Here is a 12,798-nt window from a genome sequence, read left to right on the forward strand (position 1 = left end):
TCACAATCTCTGCCCCTACTCCAGGTTCGCTTTTGCCCTCGTATTGCTCAGTCTTTTCTGAGACAAGGATGCTAGAGCCGTCCATTTCCTGCTGAGGAAAGCAGGCAGCAAGGTCACTGTGCAAGGGGAACAGATGTCAGAATCCAACGTGCCATTAAGTACACGTGGGGGCTTGATCCTCAGCCCACCAACAGCTGGTCACAGGTGGCACCAAGCAAAACCACAGCTGGGACTCTGGCTGGAAGGGGCTGAACATGATCAGGAGGGAGAGGACGAGGGGAGAACAGGGAACTCTGCTCACACCACCAAGGCCAACAGGACAATGATGAAGCGGTATCAGGAGCTTTGTGACACACAGTTTTCTATTCTGCACAGGCTGGGAGGACAGCGGTGGGTGCCCATGCAGCAGAGGGGATGGGGACAGCGGGACAGCAACAAGGCCACCCCGCCCCTCAGCCACTAACCAGCACCTGGGGAACCGCTGCTGAACTGCTCCATCTGCTCCATCGCCTCGTCCTCCAGCTCGTGCAGCTTGCTGGGGACACTCAGGAGCACATGCTGGTGCTCAGCTCCGCAGTCAGCCCGGCGCAGGAGCCGCAGCTCTTCTCCGGAAGCCTCGGGGCTGCAGGGTCTGGAGCCTGCAATGACACAAGTGCGAGGGCTGGTCAGCAATAAGCACAGTCCTGCCCTGAGCATGGAGCACAGGTGGAGGACGGGCCATCTGAGAGACGGTCCCATCGCCAAGCGCGCCCCACACATCCCATTCGAAGGGCAGCACCCAGCTGCTGTGGCCATGCCCGCTGCTCCTCGGTGACACCGGGCCTGCCTTACCGAGTACATTTCTCCTGAGTACCACGCAGAAGCAGCCATGGTGGGGAAGAAACATTAGGAGCATCAGAAAGAGGTTGTGTGGGGAGTAGCAGCGCGCGTGTAAACGAGCCTGTAACGAGTTTGTAATATGCATGTGTGGCGCGGCCCGCGCAGCGTCATCACAATGGCACAGGCACTTTCCCGCCTCATTGCCTCCCAAATGGATTTTAAATATCATTCTGAGGACACAATTATTTAAAACGCTGAACTAAACACTCGCTAATGGGAAAACGGCGTGTGGCCTGCAGCAGCCATTCCTCATGGGGCCACTCTGCCCACGTCATCCTCTTCTCCAGCCCCACGCCCTGCATGGGGCCGCACGGAAGCGTCCTCTCCCGCCCGGGGACCGCGCAGGGTACCACTGGGTAACTGTCCCGAGCCCAACGCATGGCGCTCCAGTGAGAACACACTTTGTCCCCATCCCGCTTCTGTCCCCAGGCCCCAGGGAAGCGCTCTGTCCTGTCCCAAGCTCGTCGGCGTTGGTGACACCACGAGTCGGTCACTGGGGCTCCCCGGCTGCACCTCCGGGCACGGGGACCAGAGAGGAGCTTACCGGGCAGGTCTTTCAGTCTCCCCACGCGTTCAGCAGCAGGTAACACAAGGAGAGGGCACTGGAACAAGGATGGCTTCTCACCCCCATTGGTATATGGCCCTGAAAATTACAGATATCAAATAAGACGTGCTTTTTCACCCAATTAACTTGTGAATATCTTCCCCACCCCTACCGCACAATCACAAGGAGGGAGATGGAGCGAACAGAGTTATTTTTGGTTACGCTCAGGACTCAGAACAGAGTATGAAGAACAAACAAGGAAACAAACTATTTGCAACAATCCTTACTGGCAAAACCAGAGACGGAGAGCAGCTCCCCGGTGCCATCACAGAGCTGTCAGCGTCAGGGAGAGCGGAGCCCCAGACACGACGTGTGTGTCACAGGGAGTGCCTGCCCAGACTTCACCATCACCACGTCCCGTGCTGCAGGCAGGGACTCCGGTCTGCCCTGAGTTACAGACCCGGAGCTACCATTGCACGGAGACGGAACAGGGACAGAGAGCAGCGCTGTCCCCACACAGCAGCAGCTGAGCGCAGAGGATGAGACGGGATGAGCGTCCCTCACCGGAACCCGGGCTGCACTTCAGAGGTTCACATGCTAACAGCTTTGGCATCACCAGAGCCATCCATCAGCAGCTCATTTACCTCCGAGTGCTGAACCGTTCCTGCCCACGCTATTTGGAGCCGTGTCTAACGATGCGCCAGGGCAGCCACCTGGCAGCACCGCTGCCGAGGGACACGGCACGGGACGCAAACGCACACGGGGCTGCGCTGGTGCCAGCGCCACCCCCGACGAGCCGCCTCCCCTCGAACCTCACCGCTCATCACACACCAGGGAGATGCTCTGGCCCGTGGTCCCCTGCCCTGTGACTGAAAACAGCACATCCTCTTAATTCAGAAGGAAACAGAACACAGCCTCTACTGGTATTTTTATGAACACTTTGTCACACTGTAGTGTTCGTTTTGAGGGCTTTGAAGAGCAAACTGATGCAGACAAAGACAAAAAAATGAGATTGTTTCTAGCCAATGGGCATGTGTAACTTGGTAAGAACACATCTATGGACATAGACACGGGGTGAGGGACATGTAATGTGACAGCGCTGCAGTACTGAGAACTCCCTGGGAGACTCGCAAGGACATGGACCTGGAAAAAGCCTCACACACACCAAGGCTGTCCCAAGACACTTAGGAAGAGCGCCTGGGTGGGCTGAGTTCAGATCGGCTTTTTACTGTGATCTGAGTCCTTTCGGTCATTCTCACAGTGACCCGTTCCCTGTGAATCCCTGCTCGCAGCGCGCTCTGCCCTCCTCCCGAGCACCACCGCTCGCACCCCAGCCGAGCCACCGGAGCAGCGCCACAGGCGGGCACAGAGCTGGGCCCGGGCTGGGGGAACCCGGCCCGCGGAGCCATCCACACAAAACACAGCCCGAGATCGGCGTGCAGAGCGACCCCTCAGGACAGGACAACTGCGTGTGACGACCTGTGCAGCAGTGCCAGGGCAGCTCCGTGAGGAGACCCAGGGAGGTGGTAAGAGGGACACGAGGCCAGTGACTAACTCCAGCCTTTAAAGTGAGGGGAGAAAACTGTGTGGGGATGGGGCAGACATGAGGCAGGGTGCACAAAACGCAGCGCTGGAGACTCAAGCCTTGCTCCTCTCGGGCTCACCCAGAGCTGGATGCTCTGCCAGACACACTTAGGAGCCAGCGGCTCACCACGCCGTAAATCGGCCCCTCTGCTGCTCAGACGGCGGTCACTGCTCAGCCAGGTGCCCCGGGGGACGGTGCGTGGTCCACAGGCAGCCTGCTGGAGCTGGGCAGCCCCGGCCCACGGCAGAAGTGCACCCGACATCAGGCAGTCAGAGAGAACCACCTGCAGGGCACAGGCAGAACTGCAGGTCCAAGCTCTCCACCAGCACTCCATCCCACAAACGGCCCAACTGCGTATCCCAGGACTGGGGACACGGGAGCGCTGCTGGGAAGGGGCAGCGAAGGCAGACGCTGTGGCCTAGGGAGCAACGGAACAGACCTGGCAGGAGACGGGCAGCTCGCCTTGGAGATGCAAACGGCAGCCTGCTCGCAGCCCCGCTCTCCGCTGGACTCCCCCAGGCCTTTCTCCGACGTTCCACATGCAGCCAGGTCTCCGGATGAACCTGGCTCACCGGCAGTGCTGACGCAGCTGCTCAGCACCAGCTGCAGCCGCTCCCCACGGCACAGCCGGCTGCGAGGGCCACAGCAAATGGAAGCACAGCCCTGTTGGGCGAGCTGCTGCTCCAACACCTGCGCTCAGGACCAGGTCCAGCTGGCAGGCAGGCACTACAAAGAAGAGAGCAGAATTCAGTGTCCTGCGGTCCAAAGGAAACAGAGCACCTGGTACAACCTCGTCCTCCCCAGCTGGAGCAGCAGGGCTGGGACCGCAGGCGACACTCAGCCCCAGCTCCGCTGCCTCCACTGCTTCTCCAGGAGCATCACATACGTCTCATCTGGCCCACACCACCAACCCGGGCTGAGCTGGACCCGAGACAAGCCCCTGTAACAGCTCCATAGCTTCAGAGACCCAGCGCCACCTCACCAGCCTTGTGGAGTCCAGATCACCCCACATACTGTCACCCGGGACCTACCACAGCTCCGGTTCCGCCCAACACTCCCACCCCGATCTCTGCTGTCACCAAACCTCAGAACCAGGCACCCAGTCCCGATGTGAAGCTGGCAAAGGGTGTTTGCCCCACGTCCACCCCGAACATCACCCTCGTCTTCCCTCCTCTCCACCACAGGCCTGAGGTGGCAGCCCTGGCGGGAACAGCCCTGCACCCGGGGAGCCAGGCTGAGCTGCCACCGCCTGCGGGTCACACCTGCTGTCACCCCGGTCACAGCGCTCGGGCCTCGGGCTGCGCAGGCTCCGTGGGACAGACGGGACGCTCAGTCCCAGCCCTGTTCACAGCCCCGCAGGACAAAGGTGTCTCTTCAAAGCCACCAGAAGAAAGAAGAGATGAGGTCCACCCATCCTAAAAAAGAAAACTCCCTTTGTTGCTCCTGTCAGTCCAGCTCCTTTTGAGCTGTTTCTTCCTCCCCCACCTGAAACTGAAACCCCCAACAAAAACCAAACCCCACAACCCACCAGAAACACCAAAACATCTTTGAAAACAGTTTATAAACATAAGGCAGAAAACCCCTCTACCCACTGCCAACTGTGCCACACGGACACGGGGATTCAGGCTCTGCTCCGCTGGTACGAACTGGTAACCAGCACCGATAACCGGGCTGGCGCAGCGCACAGGGGAGAAGCGCCTGGGGAAGAACAGCAGGACATTCAAGGACAGCAGCAGCTTTTAGCAACCGGGGACCTGAAAACTGAAATAAGGAGTCTGGAGACCCGCGGGAGAACCCGCCGTCCTTCCCAGAGCCACCCCGGCTCTCCGCAAGCGTGCCCCGCAGCCTTTGCTCCTGGTTGTGTTTGGTGCAGCCGCGCATCCTGTCCTGCCAAACAAGCCAGCTGGCCGCAGTTCAAACAGCCCCACAACTTCTGGCGCGGAGGTTAAAGACACGTTGTGTGCCCTCTGCAGGCAGCCAACGGGGGGTGTTGCTCCCCCAGCTGCACAGCAGCTCCGGCCGGCTCAGGACCGGCCCCGTTGTCTGTTCACAGCTTGCTGAGCGCTCAACAGCCCAGGGAAATCAACCTGTTGGGTGCTCTATACCCCACACATAGAGCTCATTACAGCCAACGTGAATCTTTCTAAAAACTACAAATGAGAAGTCTGTGGCACTATCAGTCAAACCTGTTATTTAGTAAAATAAGGTAACTCTACATAAACCACTTCAATTACTGATGTTCCAACCCCTTAGTTTGTTATCAGGTCTCAGAGCAGGTTTCCTTCATTTTGCCCAGACCTACAGCCAACCAAGCCATCCTCCTTCTGTCCTCCTTCCTCCCAATCCGTTACCATGTCCTGCTGCTTTACTTGCTCTTTTTTAAATTTTAATAAACGCCGGCAGAGCAGAGAACTCCGGCCCTGGTAAGAGTTACAGATGTACTGATCTTGAAGCACTTGTCCCATTTAGCTGCTACTTAACAGAGTTTGGTTTGTTTTGTCTTGGTTTCTTGCCTATAAATGAACAAAGAAGTGGCTTTTTGTTTGTTTCAATATTTTTTTTAATCAAACAGAAGAAAAGTTTTAGAAGCAGATTGTATTTCTGCACTTACTGTGTACATCATTCCAAGATTTTGTTGTTGCTGTTCTTTCTATGTAGAATCTTGTATTCACTTCTCTACTATCCACAGATGCTTTTAACCTCCCTTAACGCTTGCAGCCAAGGGTTTTCCACGTACCACCTACGCTAGGTCTGTCACACCACCCTCCGACACCCCTGCTGCAGCGTTCTATGAACCAGGTTTGGTTTTCAGTCCAACTTTGAGCTCACTTCATCAACAGGTCCTAACCTACAAACACCTGAAAAGGGTTAAGAACACATAACATTTTACCTTGCCCCTCACCTTCTTGAAGTTACTTGGACAGAAGACTTCAGTTTACTTCCTTTGAAGTGTGACAAACACAGAGGTTTTCCATCTGCTCATCATATTTGTGATGAGGACAAGGCCTCAAAGGCAACCAACTTGCAAGTCCAGTGGCTGGGTCACCCTTATTCATTGTAAACGGGCAAAACTGCAGATTTGAGCTGCAAAGGGCTGTGCTGGAAAACTGCAGAATATTTGCGTGATAAATGCAACAGATTGGTGCTCAGTCCTGTTCTGGATCCCCAGCACATGCTGGTGGGCCAGGCCCTGCACAGCAGCATGGGGAGAGCACCCTCTCCTCCAGACCCCCGGCGCCCTCCCTGCCCCAGTTCAGACGGCAACTCACACACCGCTCCCCCAGACCCCCGGCACCCTCCCTGCCCCAGTTCAGACAGCAACTCACACACCGCTCCCCCAGACCCCCGGCATCCTCCCTGCCCCAGTTCAGACGGCAACTCACACACCGCTCCCCCAGACCCCCGGCGCCCTCCCTGCCCCAGTTCAGACGGCAACTCACACACCGCTCCCCCAGACCCCCGGCACCCTCCCTGCCCCAGTTCAGACGGCAACTCACACACCGCTCCCCCAGACCCCCGGCGCCCTCCCTGCCCCAGTTCAGACGGCAACTCACACACCGCTCCCCCGGACCCCCGGCATCCTCCCTGCCCCAGTTCAGACGGCAACTCACACACCGCTACCCCGGACCCCCGGCATCCTCCCTGCCCCAGTTCAGACGGCAACTCACACACCACTCCCCCGGACCCCCGGCGCCCTCCCTGCCCCAGTTCAGACGGCAACTCACACACCGCTCCCCCGGACCCCCGGCATCCTCCCTGCCCCAGTTCAGACGGCAACTCACACACCACTCCCCCGGACCCCCGGCGCCCTCCCTGCCCCAGTTCAGACAGCAACTCACACACCGCTACCCCAGACCCCCGGCATCCTCCCTGCCCCAGTTCAGACGGCAACTCACACACCGCTCCCCCGACCCCCGGCATCCTCCCTGCCCCAGTTCAGACAGCAACTCACACACCGCTCCCCCAGACCCCCGGCGCCCTCCCTGCCCCAGTTCAGACGGCAACTCACACACCGCTCCCCCAGACCCCCGGCATCCTCCCTGCCCCAGTTCAGACGGCAACTCACACACCGCTCCCCCAGACCCCCGGCACCCTCCCTGCCCCAGTTCAGACGGCAACTCACACACCGCTCCCCCAGACCCCCGGCATCCTCCCTGCCCCAGTTCAGACGGCAACTCACACACCGCTCCCCCGGACCCCCGGCATCCTCCCTGCCCCAGTTCAGACGGCAACTCACACACCGCTCCCCCGGACCCCCGGCATCCTCCCTGCCTCAGTTCAGACGGCAACTCACACACCGCTCCCCCGGACCCCCGGCATCCTCCCTGCCCCAGTTCAGACGGCAACTCACACACCACTCCCCCGGACCCCCGGCGCCCTCCCTGCCCCAGTTCAGACAGCAACTCACACACCGCTACCCCAGACCCCCGGCATCCTCCCTGCCCCAGTTCAGACGGCAACTCACACACCGCTCCCCCGACCCCCGGCATCCTCCCTGCCCCAGTTCAGACAGCAACTCACACACCGCTCCCCCAGACCCCCGGCGCCCTCCCTGCCCCAGTTCAGACGGCAACTCACACACCGCTCCCCCAGACCCCCGGCATCCTCCCTGCCCCAGTTCAGACGGCAACTCACACACCGCTCCCCCAGACCCCCGGCACCCTCCCTGCCCCAGTTCAGACGGCAACTCACACACCGCTCCCCCAGACCCCCGGCATCCTCCCTGCCCCAGTTCAGACGGCAACTCACACACCGCTCCCCCGGACCCCCGGCATCCTCCCTGCCCCAGTTCAGACGGCAACTCACACACCGCTCCCCCGGACCCCCGGCATCCTCCCTGCCTCAGTTCAGACGGCAACTCACACACCGCTCCCCCAGACCCCCGGCACCCTCCCTGCCCCAGTTCAGACGGCAACTCACACACCGCTCCCCCGGACCCCCGGCATCCTCCCTGCCTCAGTTCAGACGGCAACTCACACACCGCTCCCCCGGACCCCCGGCATCCTCCCTGCCTCAGTTCAGACGGCAACTCACACACCGCTCCCCCAGACCCCCGGCACCCTCCCTGCCCCAGTTCAGACGGCAACTCACACACCGCTCCCCCAGACCCCCGGCATCCTCCCTGCCCCAGTTCAGACGGCAACTCACACACCGCTCCCCCAGACCCCCGGCGCCCTCCCTGCCCCAGTTCAGACGGCAACTCACACACCGCTCCCCCAGACCCCCGGCATCCTCCCCGCCCCAGTTCAGACGGCAACTCACACACCGCTCCCCCGACCCCCGGCATCCTCCCTGCCCCAGTTCAGACGGCAACTCACACACCGCTCCCCCAGACCCCCGGCATCCTCCCTGCCCCAGTTCAGACGGCAACTCACACACCGCTCCCCGGACCCCCGGCGCCCTCCCTGCCCCAGTTCAGACGGCAACTCACACACCGCTCCCCCAGACCCCCGGCATCCTCCCTGCCCCAGTTCAGACGGCAACTCACACACCGCTCCCCGGACCCCCGGCGCCCTCCCTGCCCCAGTTCAGACGGCAACTCACACACCGCTCCCCGGACCCCCGGCATCCTCCCTGCCCCAGTTCAGACGGCAACTCACACACCGCTACCCCGGACCCCCGGCCGGCTCCGCGGCGCCGGAGCGTTGTCTCCTCCCGCCCCTTGCCCAGGCTGAGCCGCTGGAGCCGGGCCCGGCGGGAAGGGAGCGGAGGGGAGCCCGGCCGCTCTCTCCCTGCGCTGCAGCAGCAGCCGGGGCGGCCGCTCCGCCCCGAGTCAGCGGGAGGGACGGGCAGGATGGCGCGGAGCCGCCCCGCCCCGCCCGGCCCCGCCAGCCCAGGCACCCGCCGCGGGGCTGCCCCGGTAGAGGCGGCGGCTGCCCCCAGGAGCTGAGCGCCCGCCCGCGGCGGAGCCACCCGTGCCCTCACCCCGTGTCCCGGGCCGTGCTGAGGTGGCCCCGGCGGGCGGAGGGGTCCCAGCGGAGCGTGGGCAGCGGGCGCGGAGCCGGCGGAGCGCTCCCCACCGGCCGGGCCCCGCTCCGGTCCGCCCCGCCGGGCCCCCCGCCGCCCCCATGGCAACCGCGCCCCTCCCCGCGGCGCCATGACAGACGGGGCGCGGGCGCTGCTGTGGGACTTTATTGGGGCGCGGGCGGTCACTTGCTGCTCGTGTACTTGGTGACAGCCTTGGTGCCCTCGGACACCGCGTGCTTGGCCAGCTCGCCGGGCAGCAGCAGCCTCACGGCCGTCTGCACCTCGCGGCTGGTGATGGTGGAGCGCTGGCTGTACTGGGCCAGGTGCGAGGCCTCCAGCGCCAGCCGCTCAAAGATGTCGTTGATGAAGGAGTTCATGATGCTCATGGCCTTGGAGGAGATGCCAATGTCCGGATGCACCTGTCAGAGGAGAACCAAGCACCGTCTCACATGCCGGTCACCCCGGGGGGGCACGGGCCCCAGTTATCTCACAGCAGAAATCACCAGAAAGTCCTAGGGCCAAGAGCAGCTGTTCTTGCTCTGTTGACTTCTGCTCAGTTATTTATTCAGGCAGAATCACACACTGCAGCTTATTCTACCTAGGAAAGCATTTCTGATGCAGATCCTCCTCTTCCCTCCTGCCCCAAGCTCCCCACACAGACACCTCTGACTCTCAGCTGGGGCTCTCTGTGCCCACACACTTTTTATCTCACTGACAAGCAGGTTTTCCTTCCTTTATAAGGTTAAGATGCGATGGGCAGAAGTAACTTTACATATGAAGCAGTTTCTAGCAGAAGATTAACATTTACTCACCTGCTTCAGCACTTTGTAGATGTAGATTGAGTAGGTTTCCTTTCTCTTGGGCTTCTTCTTAGGCTTCCCATCCCCAGAGGCAGGGACAGGGCCACGGCCACGCTTCTTCTCAGCATCCGCACTCATCCCAGCCATGCAGAGCCAGCCCCAACACAGCACACAGGCAGGGACAGGGCTGCTTATGTAGCGGGGCAGCGGCCCCAGGACGGGACACACACACCTGCGACAGGTGATTCCACTTGGCGCTGAGTGAGGGGCAGCTGGCCTGGGAGCAGCCTGGAGTCACTGATTCAGTTACCGTTTGAGGGTGACCCGAGCAAAGGGGTGGGCAGGAGCAGCAGCGCCTCGGTCACACGGGGCAGAAGTGCCAGAGAAGGGCTGTGCCCAGGCCCACCCAGGGGCTGCTGAAAGGAAGGCTCCTGCTTCGCTAGAAGGATGCAAACCAGAGCACTTGAGCCAATATATCTAGAATGAAATGGTGGAACCAGTCTGTGCTATGGAGGAGATAATGCGGCCTGGGGAGGCTCAGTAACCGGGGCGAGCATTGGTCTGGTGACCGAGCATTGGACACATCCCAACATGCGAGGGCGAAAACTCATGGACTCCACACAATTCAATATGAACTCAAGCGAAGCCATTTATTACAGAGACAAGCCTCCTTATACACGCAGTTATTCCTGATCACGCGTCCACGCCCCAAGCGTGCGTTGGCTGATCGGATACTGTCCGCGTCCACGGGCTGTCCACGCGCCCCAGCCTCGCTGCTGATAGCTCCGTTGATTTACACCACGTTGGGGCCTTGTTATTTCGGAGTTGCTTCTCTCCCACGGCAGGTCCTGTTCCCAGCCTTGGAATTCCTGCTGGTTCAGTAACAAATCTCCATCTAACAGCAACCCCTCCACAACTCAGCCTCAGGAAAATCCCTCAAGTCTCCCACACCAACAGGCGGTGTCCCCCCCCCGTCCCAGCTCACCTGCTCCTGGGGGTCCTGCTCGCTGCACACAACAGGGCCCCAAGGACAGGAGGGGTGATGGGAGGGGTGGCCAACACCCTGAGTGTGTGTTCAATCTGTCCTGGAGACCAGCGACCACACTAGTGATGGTGATTATGGTGCCGGAATTACGCTAAGCCAGGAAAAAAACGAGCGGCAACATGGTAGAGAAGTGAACAAAGCAGAGAAAGTTTTGTCCCTTCAGTAGAAAAGGAGGGTTTCCCTCAGCAGGCACCACAGCGATTTTCCGTAACAGGGTGACACTGGCATGTGCCTTTGGTCCGGGGACGCTGGCGTCTGCGCTGCTGTGCGCAGTCTCCTGTGCTACACTGGCACGTCCCCAGCACATCACACCTCCCAAGGACCCACCCGCCCGTCACCGCCAGCGCTTGTACAGCCAGCAGCATTTCACCGAATTGGGTTTATTCCAGGCCTGTCTTTATGGGGAGGCACCTGCCCACCCACCTCTACTGCACATGGTGACAAGCAGGGTCTGAGTACCCCAGAAAGGCACCCGAGACCTGGAACATCAGTGATCGGGTGGGACAGGCTGGAACGGTCACGTCAGCACAGCGGTGAGAGGGAACGGGCTCGGGCATTGAACACACGGGCAGCGGGGTCTCCCTGGGAACAGGAGTGGCGCGTTCTGTGACACAAACAGCGCCGGGAGATGCCGGCGGGTGACTCAGATCACGAGTAAGGAGCGGGTGACATCACCACTTCTGTTCTGTGAGGCCGTGTGCTGATGAGGAGCGGCACGGGGCTCCCCGCGGACGGACGTTCCCCGCAGCACGACGGCCGCGGGGTTGTGCTGGGGAGACTCCGCTGCGCTGGAGCGGCGGCCGCTTCCGCCGGGCGCAGCACGGAGCGGCTCTGGCGGTGAAGGAGCCCTGGGCCCTCGTTCTGCAGAGGCTGGACACACGGCTGGTTTTCTGACAGCGTTTAGCTGGAGTGAGGCCCTTCGGGGACAAGAGCAGCGAGGGGTCACTCAGCGTTAAGCACAGGGAGCCGTGACAGAGCAAGGGCAGAGGCTCTTCCACCGAGCAGTGCAGCCAGCTTCGAACTCCCAGATCTGGGCGTTTACCCCCCTGTGCTCCAGGCTGCCCACTCTGGAAGCTGTGCGCGCCCTGACTCATCCTCCTGCTGGTTTTGCGGCGCGTGGGTCGACTCACAACGCAGACGGGTATCCCCAGCCCTGCGGCTGATGTAACACTGACACGTCTGGCTGTAGCTGTGTTAGATCCAACCTCACTTTTATTATGAGTAACAGTGTAGAGGCTCTAGGCCACTTCTTTCACAGAAATGACCACCTTAGCAACTAAGGAGCAACTCTCATAACTTCTCTTGATAGAGTTTTGCCTTCTGCATGACCAGACCACCCCCAGCTGAAACGGCTGAGCTGCTGCTGCCCGGCTCCGGCTGCTGTGTCTGAGCCCAGTGCCGCCGGACGCGCTCCTGCCGCGGCTGCCGCGTGCACCGTAACGAGCCGTCCCCGCAGGGCAGCTCTAATCGAGGCCGAAATGCCGGAGTGGTAAAGCACGTGCGTATATTCCATTTTACAAGGCGTGGCCCAGTAACCGTGACCTCTAGTGCAGTTAGAGCTGTTTGCTTTGGACGTGTACCTGTTTGCTAACGCAGGGACCTGCCGCGGCCCAGGAGCAGCGCTCGCCGCACCGCAGACCCGGCTCCTCCCGCGCTGCAGCCACCGGGATCCTGCGGCTGCTGCTCCCGTCCTGGCCGCCAGCCCGACCACCCGTGCCCTCCTCAGGACTCACCATTCCCAAAGAGCTCCGTGTAAGGTTATACCCTGCAGTTATTGCCACCGTGGCCCTCGGCTCACAGACCTGAAACGCGGTGGTCGGAGCTGTTGCCCTTTTTCTCAAGAGCAGGGTGACCAGCTCCAGCCCCAGGCGGGACTCGTGGCCTCGCCTCTGCGGTTCTGCAGCCCTTCCCGGCCCACCAGCAGCGTTTTACAGCCCAGAGAGCACGAGCAGACGTGCGCTCTTCTGTTGTTTGACTG

The 12,798-nt window shown here is 61.0% G+C and overlaps 1 protein-coding gene and 1 long non-coding RNA gene across 2 annotated transcripts; both read right to left on the bottom strand.

Annotated features, from left to right (window-relative positions):
• Window positions 1–322: 322 nt before the first annotated feature.
• LOC139827459 (uncharacterized) lies at window positions 323–8,739 on the bottom strand. The gene is made up of 4 exons (XR_011738004.1): window positions 8,609–8,739; window positions 5,911–6,115; window positions 1,424–1,522; window positions 323–638 (listed from the first exon to the last, which is right to left on the bottom strand). It is a non-coding gene; the product is annotated as an uncharacterized lncRNA (long non-coding RNA).
• Window positions 8,740–9,157: 418 nt separating this feature from the next.
• On the bottom strand, window positions 9,158–9,913 carry H2BK1 (H2B.K variant histone 1). Its single transcript, XM_065831265.1, has 2 exons — window positions 9,788–9,913; window positions 9,158–9,394 (listed from the first exon to the last, which is right to left on the bottom strand). Exons 1-2 carry the CDS (start codon window positions 9,911–9,913, stop codon window positions 9,158–9,160), a joined length of 363 nt encoding a protein of 120 aa, XP_065687337.1.
• Window positions 9,914–12,798: the final 2,885 nt, after the last annotated feature.

Source organism: Patagioenas fasciata, chromosome 2, assembly GCF_037038585.1.
Source record: "Patagioenas fasciata isolate bPatFas1 chromosome 2, bPatFas1.hap1, whole genome shotgun sequence".
In the NCBI taxonomy this organism is placed as follows: Eukaryota; Metazoa; Chordata; class Aves; order Columbiformes; family Columbidae; genus Patagioenas; species Patagioenas fasciata.